Here is a 19,276-nt window from a genome sequence, read left to right as displayed (position 1 = left end):
ATTCACCGAAAAAGATTATTTTCTGCTGTGGAAATTCTTCATAATTGAACGTACCGTGAACGTTAAGGCAGTCCAGCCATTCAGTTGTGCTAATCTCTTTGTCCTTGTTACTATCACAGTATCTGGGCAGTTTTTTGCCACATTTCCTCATAGTCTTAACAGCGCCTACCATATCTTTGAAAGCCTTCCACTCAGATCTTTCCAGCACTCGGTTGTGATTTTTATCCAAAAAATTGAAACTCCAAAACGCCTCCTCTTCTTTCGATTGGATTAACGCTGAAAGGCCAAGTAACCGGTTTTACCTTCAATGATTCAAAGAAAATGTCTCTTCTGTAGTTCGCCTTACCTAAAGAGCCTGCAGGATTGTTTGGAGTGGCACTTTCGCTCATTTTAGTGCGCAAAAATTGCATAAGTTCCTGAAGAAAAATCAGTTTTTTATCATCTGGGCAGCCTTTCATGGGCTTTGGCATCGGTTTTAAAACATCGCAATTAGGATTATTTCCTTTAACTGCCGTACCAGCGACGGTTTGACCATTATCTTCGTTTACGCACCAACAATAGCCCACAGATTCGTAACATTGAACCTAAAATTTGAGAAAAAAAATGTTAGAAGACAAACCTTTTTCACGAGTGCAACTTCATGGTCCTGAAAAAATAATGTTGCATAATACCTTTTTATAGCGTCCGTCAGATGTACATTCTGGTATATAGGTTGCATTATGCACATGGCCAGATATTGAACCATCTTCAATCGCGGACTTTCTATCGCTCAAACAATTTGGACTTTCTTCCTCTCTAGTATCAATTAGCTCGTCGTCGTAGTTAGTGCCTGAACTTGGCCCTAGCGGCAATCCTGTATTTAAAGCTAAAAGTAACATCTTTCTCAAATTAGTTCCAAAAAGGGAAAATAAGAGGCAAAGGTTGCAACAAGTGGAATCGGGATTATTTGCGACTTTTTTAATCTCACATGGACGAAATAAAAGAATTTTAAATTGCTGAGGTAGTTTAAAGCATTCCAATTAATGTTGACTTGAACTTAGATTTTCAAAATTTCTTACCTCCATAGTGTGACGAAGGCATTGAATCAAACGTATCAGAATAATCTCTTTCTCCATCATCTCGATCATTATCTTCATTGTTGTCATGGGGAGGGCTATCTGTTTTCAGCGTGAAAAGAAGACGCGAAAGAACTATTTAAGTTCAAAACAAAGTACGCGGGCCGTACGTTCTTTGCTAAACGAACTACCCTCTACTAACATTTATTGAACTACAGCTAAGCAAGAGCAATCAAACTAAAAATAATACCCATAGTTTTAGCGAATTTTGCGACAGAAATTCAAAAAAATCAATATGCGTGCATAGTAGAGTAAAGAGAACGAAATTATTTCTATTTCTACGTGAGAATATTTTCGCTAAAAGTATGGGAAAGTGAATATAGAAGATAGTGTTTTGAAAAAATTTGCTACATGTTCTCAAAAGAAGCTTCTTCATTGAATCCATGCTGTAGCTTAAGATAARAGAAGTTGGATTTTCTGTTTAAATTAATTATGTAATTATAAATTAAAGCAAAAGTTCATTTGATACCAGCAAAGTTACGAAGCAAAAACGAAGATCAAAAGCAACTACGGCAGTGAAACACCAATGAAAAAAGGAGAAACAAAGGAGACAATTGTTTTACAAGAAAATGGTTTCTCTAAAAATGAAATAACATTAGGGGATAATATTGATGCTGGTTATCGATTTAATTTTAGGCTACTATTCTCAGCAGTGGAAAAACTTAAGCTTAGAAAAATTAAAAGATCACATGAAAGTAAAATTAGTAGAACAAAAAATCAGTTATTTAAAGATACTAAGGAAATGGTTACAGTTTTTTATTAGATGTTTTAGCAAGGATTCATCCTTGTTTTTGCTTTTCACCTTGTGTTTTCACTCAATATATCACTGTCCATCAATTGCTGATTGGAATTTGATTACAAAATTGACTCTTTGTATAGCAGAAATCTAAGCAAGCTTAAAAAAATAGCCGATAACAACATGCATTAAATAAAATATGCCTGGTATTTACGGTGATTTTTAAGTTGAGTTTTTTCTTCTAACAACAGATAAGTAAGGTTCAGAAAAATACATACGCGTTATTTTTATTTGCCACTTTTCCTTAATTATCAAAATTAACAGTTTTAAAACCTCCTCAAAATTATTCTGCTTAACGCAAATGCATAACATTAAAGCAACACGACATCCTGCTTTAACCCATTTTGATAGTTTTTTTCTGATTTTTTATGACAGTTTAAGTTTTTTTAAATCAGAGATTGCATTTGCATTTTGCAATATGCATTTACACCCGGAAAGATATTCTAGTGTAACTGCCAGTACGTGCATCTCAAAGCTGCTAACTAACAACTTTTTTCACTTACTTAACTATCGATAAAAATGCAATCTCAGACTATGCAAACTAATTTGATTACCGAAATGCTTCTAACATCGTTTAAACCGCAAGGCAAACAGTGGAAACGTTCAATGTTTGCGATGGCAACTTAGTAAATTGAGTTCGTTGGCGAGTCTTAATTGAACCAAGTCAAGAGGGTTCGCCAAGAATTTAACTATTTACATCATACCAGTAGGTAGGTGTAAATGGGCTTCTCTAATAAAATGAATTAAATTAACGATTTCTTCCGGTTCGCTTAAATCATTTAATGATGATGTTATCGACCTGGGTAGTTGTTAACAAAACCTACAGCATATATCTACTAGTTCCAGCAACCAAAAAGCCAAGAAATTATTATTTTATTTACCTGTATGGCCATCTCTAGCTAGACATCCTTTCCATTCCTGGAACGAAAGCAACGCATCGTTATTAACATCGCAGCTCTTGGGAAAAGTCTTTGCACACTTCTTCGGCCTGATCGCTTTAGCTACCAACCGCTTCAAGTCGCGATACTCTTTCTTCTCCAAATATGAATCATGATTGGTGTCCAAACCGGCGAACCTCCACTTAATCACCGTATCATCGTCGCTATTATTTCGCCCAAATTCACGTACATATTCCGAATGGAACGTGTTCATTAGATTGTTATTTAACAGCGCCTTTTCCGGTTGTTTGCATGATCGATTCTTGGTACGGCGACTTGGGGAACGAGGAATTTTTTTTCGACTTCCACCGCCACATCTGCAACAAAACTGATTGGCTTCAAGTTGAAAAAAAATGGCACTTTGGTGTTACCTTATAGGTTTGCTTCCCGGCTTCGAGTTCCTCTCTTTAACAGTATCAGGCAATGGGATTCCTTGTGGAGTGACACACCAGCAATAGTTGCTTTCAGGATGGCATTGTCCTGGTTCGTATGCTCCATTATTTTTGCATCTGAAACAAGAAGCTGTGTTTTGTATGGAATTCTAAATAGCATTTGAAAATAGTTTACAAAGTTGTTGAAAATAAGATAATTATTCACACCCACTTACACCCTTTGTAATTATAGGTTCTCTTTAAAACATGATATAAAACAACTTACTTGGCTTTGAATTTGTATTGAGGAAAATCGAGGCTAAAGTCCTGCCATTCGAAGCAAGTGCGCTGTTTTCTGCAGGGGCCTCTTTTCACTAAAGTTACATGCTTGTTTTGGCAGCGCACCCGTTCCAACTGGCACCGATTCGGATAGCTGAGTCCATCCGACCCACAGACCACTTTTTGATTATCGGTTTTCTGGCACGCTTTCGGATTGCAATCGCTCGTCTAAAATACATTTGAAAGAAAAACGTTATAGGAAATGTGTTCAAAGTTCGTAAGTAAGGAAAACTGCAGCCCAATTTTTAGACTTGATTTTGATTCAAAAGCCGCAAAACCCGTTTTTTAACAAGCTTTTGAAAAAATATTGATCTTCCAATTGCTGGGCCCTTATATTGACCACTTGTAGACGTTGTACACATAGTTGATAAAGACAGAAGTTAAGTCTAGAAATATAATTTTGTATTGCACGTGAGTTCAAGCCAACGACTGCAGGAATTTGAATCTATTCAAAGGCTCGAGGTATAAAAGCAGTTATAATTTGTTCTGCACTATAATTAAAAACCGCGGGATCAAGATTAAGAAATAAAAAAGGGCCAGTTCGAAATAATACAGAAAAGAGCGGGGGCGGGCATCTGAATCTCTTCAGATTGGATTGTTGGAACTATCTGGAACTTCGACAATCTTAACAGGATCGTACTGGCATTAAAAAAACTGACTTTCTTAATCCCTATCAATGGCATTAATACTGCCATTTTTAGATCAAGTGCAATCTGATTATCGTCGTTATACATTTACACCTATCGAGATTCATGTCCTCCAATCAATTACTTTTAGCTCACTTAAATGTAGAATGCATGCAGAAACTGGTATGTGAAAGATGAAGATTAATTAAGGCGTTCAGAATTAAAGTGGCCTAAGGCACATTTTTTAAATAGTTAATTAAAACAACAAAACAATCTCTTATTACCGAAAGTTTCGATAGAAAATCGGTTTAGCACAGTTGCAAATGTGCACAGATTCACAAATTCTGATTTAGCATTAAAATACATTTTTTATGTTGTGTTTATCATTAGTTAATCTGCAGCAACACCAGAGACGGAAATGTTAAATATTTATGAAAAGAACTAAAAAACCCCGCTTATGCAAGATTACATAATACACGGAAGAGCAAGAAAAAATAAAAAATCCTTTTAAAAACAATCAAACATGATAAGTTGAATTCAAGATTTTAGACAATACTATATAAAAAATCGGAAAACATTATTATTAGCAAAAAGCAAAAGACAATAGCATGATAATAATGAAAAATTTCTCATTGAAAATTTTTGTCAAATTTTTGTTGCCTAAATTTCTAATAAGAAGAAATGTAACAAGCCAACAAAAGCTTCAATTCTGCATGGTAAAACATTCCTTACATAACAAACACAGGAATACCACGACATGCAATGTATACGCGAATAAACATCTTTGTAAGAAACGCAAGTGGGCAATTAGCAAAATTAAATTAAGTTGATTTATTTTTATGACTAAATTAAGCCTGCCAATGATCGTTTAATGTTATTTTTGATTGTCTTCAATCGCAGCCTATGATTTATAGTCATAGTACGCTGCCTATCCAAGTGATGGTATGGAGTAAAGTACTTCAATTATTTCACTTAACAGATCCTCATTTTTCTTACACTTTGCATTAAAAGTGTAACTACTCATTATCTCACACATTACACTCATTATCTCACACAGGTCTATATTTCTTCAGCAGACAACCAATAAGTAAAAGCCGTTTGGACTGTTTTGCAATCATTAAGTTCTTAAAAACTTGGGTTGTTACCATTTTTGTTTGGTGTTGTATTGTAAGCAAAAGGATCTCAAATTCTTCAGAGACGTTTAAAAAAAAGCTCTTTGAAATGATGCAAACCATGACCTCACTTGTGGATTGCCAGAAAATGTTAAGTGCACTCTTCTAGACATTTTTCTATAACGCCGATAGTGATTTCAATGAGAAAATAATCGTTTCAGAGGCAATTTCCATCTGTTTCACAATGAAAATTTTAGGTCGTCAATTCGTCGATAAACAATGGTCGTCGCTTTGTTTATAAAAGTCTTATAGCCGTTTCCTACGGATCAAAGGCATACATTTCCAATGACAATTAAACAAATTAAATCGCTTCAAGTTTCAGAAGCGACTCGAAAGCAACAAGTCCAGAAGAAATTAATGAAATAAAGAGGAACAGTTAGAATGCATGCCTAATAAAGTGTTGAACTGGACCAAGGAAGAGTTAAAAGATAATTTTTCTGATAAAATGTGTTTTTTATGGCTCATTTTGGAGCTTTTTTAGTTGGATTTGGATCCGATCCTGGGAACGTTTAGCAGGTAGATAATCCGTGTGACACGGCACAGGTGTTAGCCACAATGGCCGCCGTCTTGCCCACCTGTTTTAAATAGCGGAATGCGCACCTGGTCGAGACCACCGAGAGCTCTTTTGGCCACTTTGGATGCGGAGGAGTCAACCGACTCAATGATATGCTATGCAACAATAACGCCTATCCAATAAACGAAAAACATCCCATTTTTCTGACAAAAAAGACTAGATATTCGCATAATCGAGAACCCAGATTAAACAGTGTCTTTTAGAGAAAAATCACTACATCGTAGTTGAGGATCTATAAGCGTCAGGACATTACTTCATTTGGTAGAAATCCTCTTCAGTATATGTATTTGATTAAACTGATCGTTTTCCCACCATGGCGCAATGAAGAGGACCTAAACTTGTAACATCGTTTTATCCCAATCAAGAATAAAGAATCTCACGCCCATCGAGGCCGTCGGAAAGAAACTCTTCGTGCTTTCATCTTTCTTTTATTCTTCGGGCGGCCTTTCGCAAAACAAAGCGAACATCAAGCAATGATTTATGTAAAAAGTCCTATCCGATAGAATGTCAAAACTTTAATTAAAAATATAATTTCTTAGTCGTTTTTTTGTTCGTATTAAGCCGATAATCTTGCAATCGAGCGCGAAGCGAGTGTGTGTTGAAAAGTGAGATACCAAAATGATACCACTTATTGGTATTGGACGGCGTAAAATGAAAAGCTCATATATCGTGAAACCGGTGTCTCTGCATCTTCGAGAAGATGGGAACACCAACTGGTTTCAGATGACCTAAAATGACTTATATAGTCAAACATACCTGGGCCCAAATCGCTTCAGACTTAGCTCTTTGCCTATAATCGACTAGAACGTTTTTAATTTTCGAATTAAAGTTGACTTTGAATAATAAGCCCAAGACCAGCGGATAGTTGAAACACTCTAGCCCCCAATTAAAAAAGATGACTAACGGAATATTATTAACTTGATCTACTGCTTCAGTAAATTATTTTCAACTGAATATATGTACATATTTCCATTCTATTCAATTCATGTTCATGAGCACCTTTCACACAGAACGTCTATTATGGAGCCAAACAAAAGCTGTTAAGAATAGATGAACGTAATAACAACGGTACTCCAGTACTAACAACAATAACAACAAAAGAGAAAACTTCGAATATCGCCACAAAGTCAAATATTACCGCCTCGAGTGTCAAACAATGTAAAGAAAGCAGAAAGTTAAAGAATCCAACAGTACAAAAGATGTAATAACATACGCGATCTTTCTACCTACGAAGATCTAAGCGGCCGCATAATGCAATATAATACAGGGTACCGCCCATCACCAGATGGTATATCGGTGGTTCCCTTCATCGGTTTCCTAGAACCATCGTGGCCTAATGGTGCCAAGCTGTCTGCCATCGAGGGCTGAGGTAGGAAGAGAGAAGAGGCCCAACGGACGTGGATTAACTGCCACAAGCTTCATTGCGAACAGATAATTGTAACACTTCTTGAAGACAATCTGGGTCGAAATTCCACTGACTAATTGACTGCTAATTTTTACTTGAACCCATAGAGAATTTGTTAAGGAAACGAAAACATGATTCGGAAGAAATAATGGATGGCAAGTTTGATGGTGAAATGTAGCGGAATGAAAAAGGAAAAATAATGAAAAAAAGCATGAGAAAATGCAGTAGTCAATGGAATGAATGGTTTGACCGTTGAATGAAAAAAAAACGTATTCTTTTATGGAAAATCCGGTATTGTCTTCAGCGTCATATTCTCTTACTCTATTGTTTTTACATTGTTAATTGATTATAATATTGTGATTTTTGCATTAAATTACTTAATTCTCGATCAAGACAGACTGCGATTGGTGCGATATTCTCCCTTTGTGCATTGGGTTTCATTGTAACTTTTTACTTAATGTACTGATTTCATTCTAAACACTTTAGATTCCTAGAAGAAAAAATTACTAAAACCAGTAGATGTGAGCATCACATTGGGCCTTGAAAATAGCGTGAAAGAGATAATGAGATAATGAACAAACCTGAAACAAAACAAAAAATGGAAATTTCTAAAATTACTACAAAAAATATAATCAAAGTTACTAGTTGCTTAATAATTTTGTGGTTTTAAATAAATAGGCAAATTAATGAGAAAAACAAGTTTTGGAATTAATAAAAAATATAAATGGCAGATGAAAACATAAAAACAAATAAAAGCGGTTCAAAAAGGGCTAATTTAAAAAAAATTATTTATTGCTATTTCAAAGGGGAGCAGGAAAATAAAGAAACATAAAAAATACATAACTTTTGTCTCTTCAAGAGGAACATCAAGTAAACACCTATGGAAAAATAAAAAATCTATTTCCTTAAATTTGAGCATTTAAACTGTCATTGTACATATTTCAAATCTAACCCCGGTTGTAGCAGCATGAATACATTTTTTTGATATAATAAAAACTATAAATTATCAAATTTACTGAACAACTATATTTAAAACCAGATTTATTTGATCATTTAAATAAACTAACATTATACTACAGAGTCAAATGAACGAGAATAAGCAAATGTTTTCCAAAATAATGCAAAAAATGCTTACAAAAATACAAATTGAAAACGTAATAAAAAACGTCCAAAGAACTTCAATTATTTGCATTTTAAATTAAAAAATCAGCTTACAATCAGCAACTGAAATAACCAGGTTTAGTTCCGCCCATTTCAACTGCATCTTCTCATGGTGAAAATTGATCACTCATTTGGAAATTAAAATATAAAAAGAACAATTTGGTTTGCTTTATAATATAATCGGCAAATTGATGAATATTTAGTAGCACGCGAAATGCTCAACTTAAGTCTAAGAATTTGCAAACGATGTTTATCACTGATTAACGTATTTTAGGTAGCAGCGCAAAAATTCGGGCATTAATGAATCATTTTATCGGCGTATTTTCACACGATTTAAATAAATTACTGTCACGGTTTAATGAAAAATAAGATTTTAATGAGCTTTTAATTAAGCCTGAATACACCGTAATTGGTTCGCCATTTCCAACTGCTTGTAGGCAGCTGATTAACAATCAAGTGGAATTTCAAGGGAAGATTAAAAGCCGTTAACGCGTCAGGTTTGGAAGCACTTTCCTCCCCGAAGTTTATTTTTCGTTTCAGCTGAGTTCTAATAATTAATGAAATCTGAAAACTATCGAGAAGCAGATTTTCTGAAAAATGCGTTTGAAAATATCAGCGCCCTGCTGTTTAACATCACCGGATTTTCAAAGTTTTCGCAAAAGTGAAGCCGGCTGCAATCGATTTATTTACTTCTTGAAATTAAGCCATATTTGTTTATTGACTTTTGCGAAACCTTCATCGCCTCAACTGTTTGAACTAATCAGTTTCATCGGGTTTCAAGTGAATATTTTTAGCATTTTGGTGCACTTGCGTAAACAATGGGGATGCGCTGCAATCAATCTCATTTATTTATAATCAATTCAAGTGTCCATCTGCAACTCGATCTGCAGAATATGACCAGATGGTCGATTCTGGCCACATGGAACTATCAGATTTCTGATTTATCGGGGTATTGCATTTGTACCAGGCATAAACGGACACACTTGGACTTGTGGGATGTCGCAATTTGAGAACTCGGTACAAGCTCACTTTTAATAACATTTACCGTTATGGTTTAAATGTATTTATCGTCAATCTTTCCATAAAACGTAAAATATCATATGACGGTTTCTTGCATGCACTGTCTCTGAACGTGCAAAGAAAATGCAACTTTTTACAGCTTACAATTTTATTTTTATTTAGCAAGTGTTTCACGCAGTATATCTCGGAACTTGCCGGAATTATTACCATTAAGTCTTGGAAAAACCTGAGAAAAATCTCGGATATGAGAATGAATCTATTGAACGCATAGCTTGTAGTATTTTAGGTGTTTTTTTATTTTTTGGAGTTTTTGCAGATTCTTGAGAACACAGTGCATCAAACTGACACCTTTACATGTTTGTTTCAAAACCGCCCAAAATTTAATTTATATTGACTTTATTTTGTTTACTGATCAAGTTTAAAAGGTAAAAGAACCATAAAAATACTCGCAACTAATTGAACAAAAACAAACAAGAAAAGCTGACTTTTGAACGTGTTTTTTAGGCTGTGGATTTAAAGTTCAATCGTTCCAGTGTAAAGCAATCAAAAAATTTGCGTATTGTTACATAACTCAGCAAATTAAAAACATCAACATCGCAAATAGTTTTATAACAATCACTGGACGTCATAAGCAGTGAGGATTAACCGGCCAAATTAAGCTCATTTAGGTCATATTGCTGCTCAATTTCGGTTTGGTTTATTTTCAAATGCACAATCAGCAATACTATGTAATTATTATGCTAAGTGCAGTTATAAATAATTACGTCTATCAAAACATAATTAGTATTTATATGAGAACTACATGAGTTTGTATTTGGCTTGATAGCTCTGAGGAAATAGGTTATCGGCCAAATAGTTCGATCGCGTCTACTTCTCGAGAGAAGCTTGGCTGATACCAACAAACAATTAACGAGGGTTTCGAAAAAAATCAAATTTAATTTAATCATTTTATGCTGTCTCACTTTGATAAAGTTTAATTTCTTTGGTTCAAGTAAAGAAACTGACACTGAAGAAAAACGCAGAAAGAACGAAAACAGTTTGTGAACAAATAAACAAACTGGTCTCAAACGAGCACCATAAATAATTACATAAGTCATGTGGAAAAACGAAATGTGAATGTTAAAGTAAATTATTATTGTTATTAAGTTGTATCAGTCGCATGTTGTCAAGAAGTTCGTCCACTCGATTACGATAAAGTTTACGTCATTGTAAACCATAGAAAAACTGTAGATTATAGTATAGTATAGTAAGAGCACAATTTTATGAATTGAAAAAAAACAACAACGAAAATTACGTGCTTACAAACTAATCAAAATTAAGACTCTGACAAAGCTGCTTGCCTTCGAGCTTTCTCCATATGCATGCATTTGTCAGTGGATTTTCAATAATTAAAAAATATTTTCAACCATTTATACTAAAAACTTAAATCAATATTAGCAAAAAATAAAATCACAACTTGCGTATAAAGCCTTGTTAAAACAAACACATTTTTTTCAACGTAAATTAAGTTAACTACTACGTGTTTGCTAATCAAGAAAAGTCCACCAGTTGTAAACGAAAGCCTCTTCTCAAACGCACGCTTTAATAATATTATCTAGTTAGCAAGTGTTCAAAGAAGCCCAATAAACCAGTCAATTCAACATCTGGTCGAAAGTTATGTTTCTTGCAGACCAAACAACTAGCGCAATAATCAATTAAACGATCATTTATTGTTTTAAGAAAAGTGCAAATTGAAAATTGACAAGCCATGTTCGCAATTTTCATGGCCAACCATAGCTTAAATTATGCCTAGCCAGTCAACTTTAACACAAATTTTCGTATGTTAAACAACATCGTTTATAAATCATGTTTAGTTTGGATATGTTAAATTGAAAGGAAAAAACTTAGTCAGTCTTTTGTAAACATTGTCTGATGACCCGCAGTGAATCATTAAAGGAAAAATTGTAAATTTAAATAAACTTTTTGGCTCGTTTACATTGGAAAATATATTATGGCTACAGATTTGTTTTGACTCTTTCTTTGAAACTATATTCCAGCCAGTGGCAAAGAAACAAAATTTGATTTTTTTTTGAGCTCAGCTACATAATAATTGTATAAAAGGCGACCTTTGCTGTGAGTGATTTATGTCCAAACTTAAATGTTCATTTATTTTCCTTGTTAAATCTCATTTGTTAACGTGTGTGAATCATTTTTCGAAGTTTGTTCAATTTGATTGAAGCCGAATGTTTGAAAGTAAACATCAATTTAACAGTATTTTCTTGCAGCAAGCAAATGATTCTATAAAAATATTATTAAATGCTCCACAATAGGCGGTACTAAGAGTATGATGAAGGTACGATTTAAATATTTATGTTTTAAAAAGTCTGCACTGAAGAACCAAAATGTTAAATTCCGTTAACTGCGGATCTTTGAAAAGCCATCGGGCCGGTTTAGTGCTGCAAACAAAGAAATCTTTTGTTTCAAATGGGGAACTGAATGGTTTTTCGCGATAGGGTGTAGCGGTCAGTTCAATAGTTACAAGATTTGCACGTTGTCGCTTTTGCATATTTAATTAAAACAGGTCCTGACTCAAATTCGATTATTTAAAAAAATAATCACTTGAGTGTAATTGTGAATTTAATCCATTCAAATGAAGCAGATGATTCAAAGAGTCAATTTTAAAGCCTTCTGCTCTAGTAAACTTAGATCAATACATATTAGGTACTTGAGAAAACTCATATTATTTGATTGAAGAAAAAAAAGGAACATTACAAATACATCCTAAATGACAAACCAAACAAAGGAAATGGTCGCCACCTAATAAGATTAAAGAAACAATGAGACAAGGGAACCTTGCAGATTAGTTGGGAGATAAAAAAATAAATATATTTGCAACGCCCTGAATCCTTCTCTGAAATTCTGCATTCCTCAACCAGAGACTTTCGAAGACATCCCGGCATTTTTTCAACCAACCCGAGCCTGCCGACCGACACCTTTTTGCATTTTGTATTAACATTTTATCTTTTCTGTGAAATTTTTATTAATTACCTTCATCGCTTAGCTTGATTAACAGATGCAGACATTAAAAGCCTTCCTTTCAGAGGCCTCCACTCCTTACCGATCATCGAGATGCACGATAAATATCTTTCAAGCGACGAAACCGCATTTTTTCCTCGACTTAGTTCTTTTTAATGGAATTGCCTTGCCACAATGCGAAAAAAATGCAATCTAATTAGAAATGCATAAATGCATATTATTATCCAAGATCGAAATTTCAAATGTCAGATTAAATTACTAGTTGGGTAATAAAAACGATTTTGCATAATTACTATAATAGACAATAGTGTTGGTTTGTCTCACTAAACCGACCTGCAAAGTATCCATAGTTCAACTTGGATAGTAGAGTTTTTTCTTCCTTTCTGATTGCATAATAATAGTTATTACCAAAACAATAAACTCCCGCCAATATAAATCAGCCTAAGGTAAAAAAGCTACAATAACTTAAAAAAAAGCTAGAAAACATCTGAACACAAATACAAGGAAGCACATAGCATTCTCTAGCACTAACGTTTAATTAGAGTTTTTGGTCCTTCGAGCCGGGTAAGCGAATGTTCCTCCTCTATACCAAAAGCCGTTCGATGGAAAAAACCAGAAGACTAAATGTACTTTTAGAGAACAAATGTTAACAAGATCGGCAGTTTTTTCAGCAAAATTTTCCAATAATTTGTCATTGAAAAAAATATTTTCCAGAAATAGTTAATAAGTTTCGTTGACATGACAAAAGGAGCAGAAAATAACAAATAAACTAGGAACTCTCTTACCTCTTCAGCTGCGTGGGTTTTCCAAATAACACAGATAACTAGAAACCCTAAACAAATATTCCTAGCGGGCCGCATCTTCGAAGACTAAAATCATCAAGTATGATCAAAAAAATATGAGTAGTTTGAGCGCGAGCCCCTATTCTTTTGCGTGATGAGCAACTGATTAAGAGGCAAAAAACCGTCACAACCGTATACCAAAAGCACCAAAGAGAGTCTGCTTGGGACCCGTAAACTCGGAGCGCTTCTCAGATTGAAACGACTTTGCTGTAAGCTGTAACGTGTGTGTTTATGTGTGAGCGACCGTGCTGTAAATGTTTCTGTTGCCTGCACCAAACTGTTAATGAAATCCTACCAGATAACTGCTTGGCCGTGTTATCTGTTCGGGGCTCAGGAAGAACCGACTATTGTTAGTACGGGAACCATTCACGCACTGAAGATTAACTGCTACTTTCATGCCCTTCGGAAGCAAACCTTTCACGTACCTACGGTTTAGTAACGGTACTTTCGCATATTCGAGACACTACTAGAGAGGACGTTGATAAAACTTGTAAAATAAGTTAAGGATTATATCGACTAAGAAGTATGAAGCATCGCGCACTTCTAAATATCTTATCCATTCAATCTTTACTTCCTCTACTTAGGCATTCTTCGGATTTCTATAAGGAAATATTCAAATTAAATACTCTAGAACCAAATGAAGCAATCACTGCAACAAAGCAGGTTTTTGCGCAATACCCATAATTGTTGATGTTGATTAACAACTTAACGACGCTTTCTTCATTACTCCACTACCTGCACGAACTTGTTGAACAACGACTGAGTCATTGCATTTTTGCGCTGTATGGGGTAAAACTTGCACGAAAGCCATTGTTGTTCGCCGAAGATTGCAATCTTATCTCTTTGGGGTATGTCCATTCATGCTGCAGGTGCGTGGTAATTAGAGGTATTGGCAATAAAACGTTGTTTACCTGGTGGCTAAAGTAAACGGTCATAAAACCTGTCCGAACTCTTAGATTAGTTCCTGGCGAAGAATTATGGCCTATTCAAAAGCGCAGCTAATGAGTCAAAACGAAGGAATCAGTGAGGGCATGGCGATTGTGACAAAATTAAAACATTATTCTGCGAGAATGTTCACTGTCTGTGAAGATTGCAGCGTTTGTCGTTGTGAATAGATCTAATTTGTTTGCAGATTTTCCGGCGCATTCCTAGATTATCCGCCCAGTTTATCATAATAGGTACAAGTGCACGTTGCAATAAATGAATAAGCACCACTTGCACATATTAGCAGGTCACCTGGCCGAGATATATCAATTTTAAATTACCGTTGACTAAGCCATTACGCATTATCGGATCATTTACTATTTAATGGGCTGTAATAGTACAAGCTTCTAAGTACTATTCGTTTTTTTATTATAAAATTAGGCCAAAAACACGCAGGTGATGGGTTTCCTTCCGCGAGATTTCCATATATTTTTTAAACGTATATTTGATTAATATTGTGATTAAGATCAATTCTCGGCACCTTGGCCGAAACGAATGCGTAAAAAACCATAAATCATTTCGCGTGTTCGAATACAGTTACGAAACAATCAGTCCAACACTGATAGTATAATTGCTGTTTTAATTGCACAAGTTCTCTAATACGAATGTCCGCGATATTAATTATTCAATAGGCGCCATATACTTATTTTCGAGCGATCTATGTGTAAGCAGCAATTAGTATGCCGTTAATTGAGTTTGATATTAAATCGTCCGATGTTTTACATCAACACGATGCTTTTTATTTGTTCATCTTTGAGAGAGATAATTTAATTCGAATTTATTAACCACCGTTTCAATATCTTAGCAGAAACGTTAACGGCACGAACTTATTTGCCATAATACTAGAAAAACTATAATGCGACATAGAAAAGAAACGAAAACTAATTTAGAACTTTACAGCAAAAAATTAAGTATTGTATCTAAGATACTTAAAAGCGAACAGTTCGATTCTAATATAAATTAAAAAGGAAAACCCTGAAAAACATGCCGTTACCGCTAATTGTCGAAGCTTCGTAAAACCTGATTGTTAGGAAGTAATAGAATAACAATGCGTTATTAAGCATCCCGTCAGGTTTATTGACATTAGCTGATTGTTTTAAAAAAAGGCAATTCATAGATGGAAATCCCGCTTTCGATTCTAGTGAACTTATGCGACTAAAATATCCTGCAGAGATGCTGTGTCATATGTCAGCTACATAAAAGTAATTCCGACATCAAATTCGAATAAATGTCATGATGATAAATTGCGGTGCATACATTTCTAAACAAATGTCGGATGTTACAAATATTGGAAAGCATTTCTTTTGTTCTCAAGAAGATATATAAATAAATAATTCAATATTAAACGCAAAAATCAAGTCAAAAAATTGGGTTGCAAAATGAAACAAATTTAATAAACAAAAACATTTATTGTCACGAGCCATCTCTTGCCATACCTGTTAATAGCACCTCAGGATCGGTGCTTTCCATTTGGGCACAACTTGACTTCTTTGTCTGATCGGCATAAAACTTCGCCATTTTTCTGCGCGTTTTTACCAAAATTCTGTGACCCTCACAATCAAGATTACCGGTAAAGCATTTATCACGACAGCATTTCTTGCAAAGCTTATAACCGCATTTGAACCCCTGAAATTAATAAAAAAATAGCAGATAAACCTATGCGGCAAGAAAAAGGTACAATAAGAAACGGATATTTACCAGTGGATTTTCGCAAAGAGAACATTTTTCCATAGGACGTTCTGGACAAGAATCTGGCTTTTCTGGCCTTCTCATCATTCTCCTCAGTCTTTTCATCTTCTTTCTACTAATGACGTTGCCTTCAGGATCTTCGTACAACCTTTTACTTCCTTCAGCCTAATAACAACAAATGTAAAGTACATATAAAATTGTCCGGCTTTTCTTTGAGAAAATATTTGCTGTTGAGAGGTTTTACTTACAATTTTTTTCTCCGCCTCCTTTTTCTGCTCTTCCATTTTTTTAACGTGGTTTTCGGGAGTATCTCTCACATAGGGCTGACACAACCAAGGAGGTAATATCAAGTTTTGTGTGCCCTCTTCCGTACAGTGTTTCCAAATTACTTTTCCTAGATAGAATTTTTCATAAATTCCCATAATTCTCTTTGTAATCTCTTTAAACTGATCAAGAGTATTGGCTGCTCCCAATTCCCCTCTCAGAGGGTTATTTTCGGGGATTGATAGTCTAAAAGGCGCATTCGATTTGGGTATGGTTTCGAAAAGTTTTGCAAACATGGTTTTCTTACACATGGTGAAATAGCTTGAACAAATGCCCCCGGATGTAGCTGTTGGGGCACGGGTATGTTTCGGCCAATTGCAAATACTCAAGAGCTGGAACCCAGCAAGGGGGATTTTGGCAAAGAAAAAGGGCAGGATTGTACAAATTGCCTTCGGCAGTCATTACTCCTACTGCTCCAGTTTCTTCCAAACATCTTTGCAGATCCTGCATGTTTTGAATGTTGCCATTCGATATAACTGGTATTTTTACTGCATCTCTGAAGAAACAAGCTTGTAATTAGTATTATGAATTTTCGTGCTTCGAATTTACTACCTTACAGCTTTTACATAACTCCAATCTGCCAGGCCGGTTAGAGGGCCCCTTTGTTCTCTAGTGCGTCCATGGACAGTCAACATTTTGCAACCTGCCGATTCCAGCATTTTCGCATACTGTACTGTCTTCTTTTTGGTTTCAAATCTTCGGATTTTACATGTGACCGGCACTTTCAAATGTTGGCTCAGTAAGCTTACTAGAAATATAAATGTAGGTATTATCCTTAAAATGTGCTAAATACACAACGGGAACTTGATACCAACCAAGTGGCTTAAAATAGTTTACTAACAGACATAACAAACTAAACAGACATAACAAGTCAAGTTCAAGCATTTTTTCCACAGAACATACCCCCTTTATATTGGGGGATATTTTGTGATTTTTTCCAAAACTCTCGATCTAGAAACATATATTTACCTATACGGTGTAACAACTGCCATTCATCCTGCAAGAAAGCCCCGTAATGGCCCCTTTTTGCAATAGCTTGAGGACAGCCCAAATTTATGTCAATTGCCAAGCAATGGTCTTGCGCTAATAGGGCTGCATCCAACATCGTTTGAGGGTCATTTCCACAGAACTGAAACAACCAAATCGATTCTATTACTCTCTTCTGTGGCCTAGATTAGTACTATTTAACTCACCTGCACTATCAAGGGCTTATCGTCTTCACACGTAACAAGTGCCTCAGCTCGGTATTTTGGGTCCTTGGAGAACAGGGCACTGTGCAACATTGGCGTGTAACACAATTGGGCCCCATATTTTCTACTCAATAAGCGCCATGCCAACTCGCTGGCATCTACCATGGGGGCGACAATTTTGGTCGGACCTCCCAGATCCTTCCAAAAATCCATAGCTGGAACTACGTAGCTTAGTCTCTGACCATTAATTTGCTCTAAGCAGCAATTTATTTCATATATACTTCTCTGTTTTTATCCTTTTTAAGCTAGGTTATGTGTGGTTATGTATTTGTATATCGATGGGAGTCCACTCACTACACAACGAATTTATAGCTTGATGAAATGATGGCCGGTTTTTTGTGTTGCGGTCGGGCAGGAGCAGATTTTATTGTTAAAATACAAATTTTATGCGGGAAATTTTACGCACATGCGCTTCTTTAGCGGACGGAATAATAAAAAAATTCAAATTCCCTCCAAAATCATTCCGAAGTTTTACAATAATCGCACTTAGACCGCTAGTTGGCAAACAATTTCAAACTGTAGGCATTGTTGGAAAAACTTTAAAATTCTTACCTGATTTCAAGGCATTTTGCAGATTTGCCAGTAGCTCGCACAGTATCATACGCACATGATGCCGAGGCACCCAAATGACTAAAATTATTGCGTTAACCATATTTTAACACATTTTTTAAGAATCGCGCATAGTTTTGTCAAATATTGTTAATATTTCGCAACAATTTTATCAATTTGCAACGAATTCTTGTCAAGGGTAGTACTGTCAGCGTGCCTATGCGAAAAGAGAAGAGAAGGGCTATCGAAGCACTTTGAATCGATATTTTTTGATCTTTTAAATATATTGAAGCGCAATTTCAGTGCTGACAAGACCGGAAAACATTGACGATAATCTTCAGATCGAGCATTAGAGTAGCTGAACTTCAGTGAAGCAAGCTGACAACTACATACGACAGAAAGTGTTATATAATAGCTAGTGGCAAATATCGATAGTGAATCGATATGTTTAACAAACGGCTCAAACCCTTTAATGATGCGCATATCAGTGGTTAAGTAGTTGAACTTACCAAAACTAGCGCATGATCTTCTGGGCTTAAAACATTAGAATATTCTGGAAGCTTCATTGTCTTTTGCTTCGGCCGGGCTCTTCCGCTTATTCTATAAAAAATAGAAATGTTTACTATCTTTAATATTAATTTAACCTTAACGAGAAATAACTTTCATTTCTTTTTGCTACTATACAATTCCTTGCAATGATTCATATACAATTCCTTGCATCATTCTTGTAAAAAAAAAATATTTCAAGAAACAAATTCGCTTTGTTTGCAAATGTCTTGAATTGTTGCTTAGAAGCAATACTTAACTTAACAACAAATTATTTCATACATTTGACAAACCGAGAGTTTTTACTGTCTTTGGTGTTGAACGAAGACAACCCGAAGTTTACCGTAAACTTAGTATTTTTTGTTTCTCTAAAATTGAACATTATTCTATCGCTGAGAAAGTTGACATGTTTGTAGTGTACGGATTAAGTAAAGGAAATGATAATTAATTTAAATCACGTACCACAAAATATCTACCTAGGAGTTATAAAGGCAAAACTGAACAGTTTTGACGGGAATGACAAACACTGACAATGACTCAGGACATGACGTGTCAAATGA

The 19,276-nt window shown here is 35.2% G+C and overlaps 1 protein-coding gene across 6 annotated transcripts in view; it reads right to left on the bottom strand.

The window, feature by feature from the left end:
* The window catches only part of LOC109535399 (tRNA-dihydrouridine(16/17) synthase [NAD(P)(+)]-like), a 50,686-nt gene that overhangs the window by 1,014 nt on the left and 30,396 nt on the right, over nt 1-19,276 (bottom strand). Inside the window, exons 3-11 of one of the 6 annotated variants that reach the window (XM_048669418.1) lie at nt 17,843-18,770; nt 17,565-17,776; nt 17,341-17,500; nt 16,924-17,119; nt 16,619-16,867; nt 16,296-16,557; nt 16,057-16,212; nt 15,795-15,984; nt 3,596-3,727 (exon numbers count right to left, since the gene is read on the bottom strand). In XM_048669418.1, coding sequence (XP_048525375.1) covers nt 3,687-3,727; nt 15,795-15,984; nt 16,057-16,212; nt 16,296-16,557; nt 16,619-16,867; nt 16,924-17,119; nt 17,341-17,500; nt 17,565-17,774 — 1,464 coding nt within the window. In that variant the 5' untranslated portion in view covers nt 17,775-17,776; nt 17,843-18,770 and the 3' untranslated portion in view covers nt 3,596-3,686. Of the gene's footprint in view, nt 1-54; nt 277-346; nt 585-671; nt 866-1,058; nt 1,191-2,792; nt 3,167-3,220; nt 3,359-3,506; nt 3,728-13,317; nt 13,667-15,794; nt 15,985-16,056; nt 16,213-16,295; nt 16,558-16,618; nt 16,868-16,923; nt 17,120-17,340; nt 17,501-17,564; nt 18,771-19,178; nt 19,261-19,276 lie in introns of those variants that run through there. The other 5 variants (XM_048669419.1, XM_019901301.2, XM_019901300.2 and 2 more) reach the window with 5 other exon arrangements.

The sequence above is a fragment of the Dendroctonus ponderosae genome, unplaced genomic scaffold, assembly GCF_020466585.1.
Source record: "Dendroctonus ponderosae isolate FM_Combo_2020 unplaced genomic scaffold, Dpon_F_20191213v2 Dpon_F_20191213_8, whole genome shotgun sequence".
Lineage (NCBI taxonomy): Eukaryota > Metazoa > Arthropoda > Insecta > Coleoptera > Curculionidae > Dendroctonus > Dendroctonus ponderosae.
This window is presented reverse-complemented; position numbering and strand designations above follow the sequence as displayed.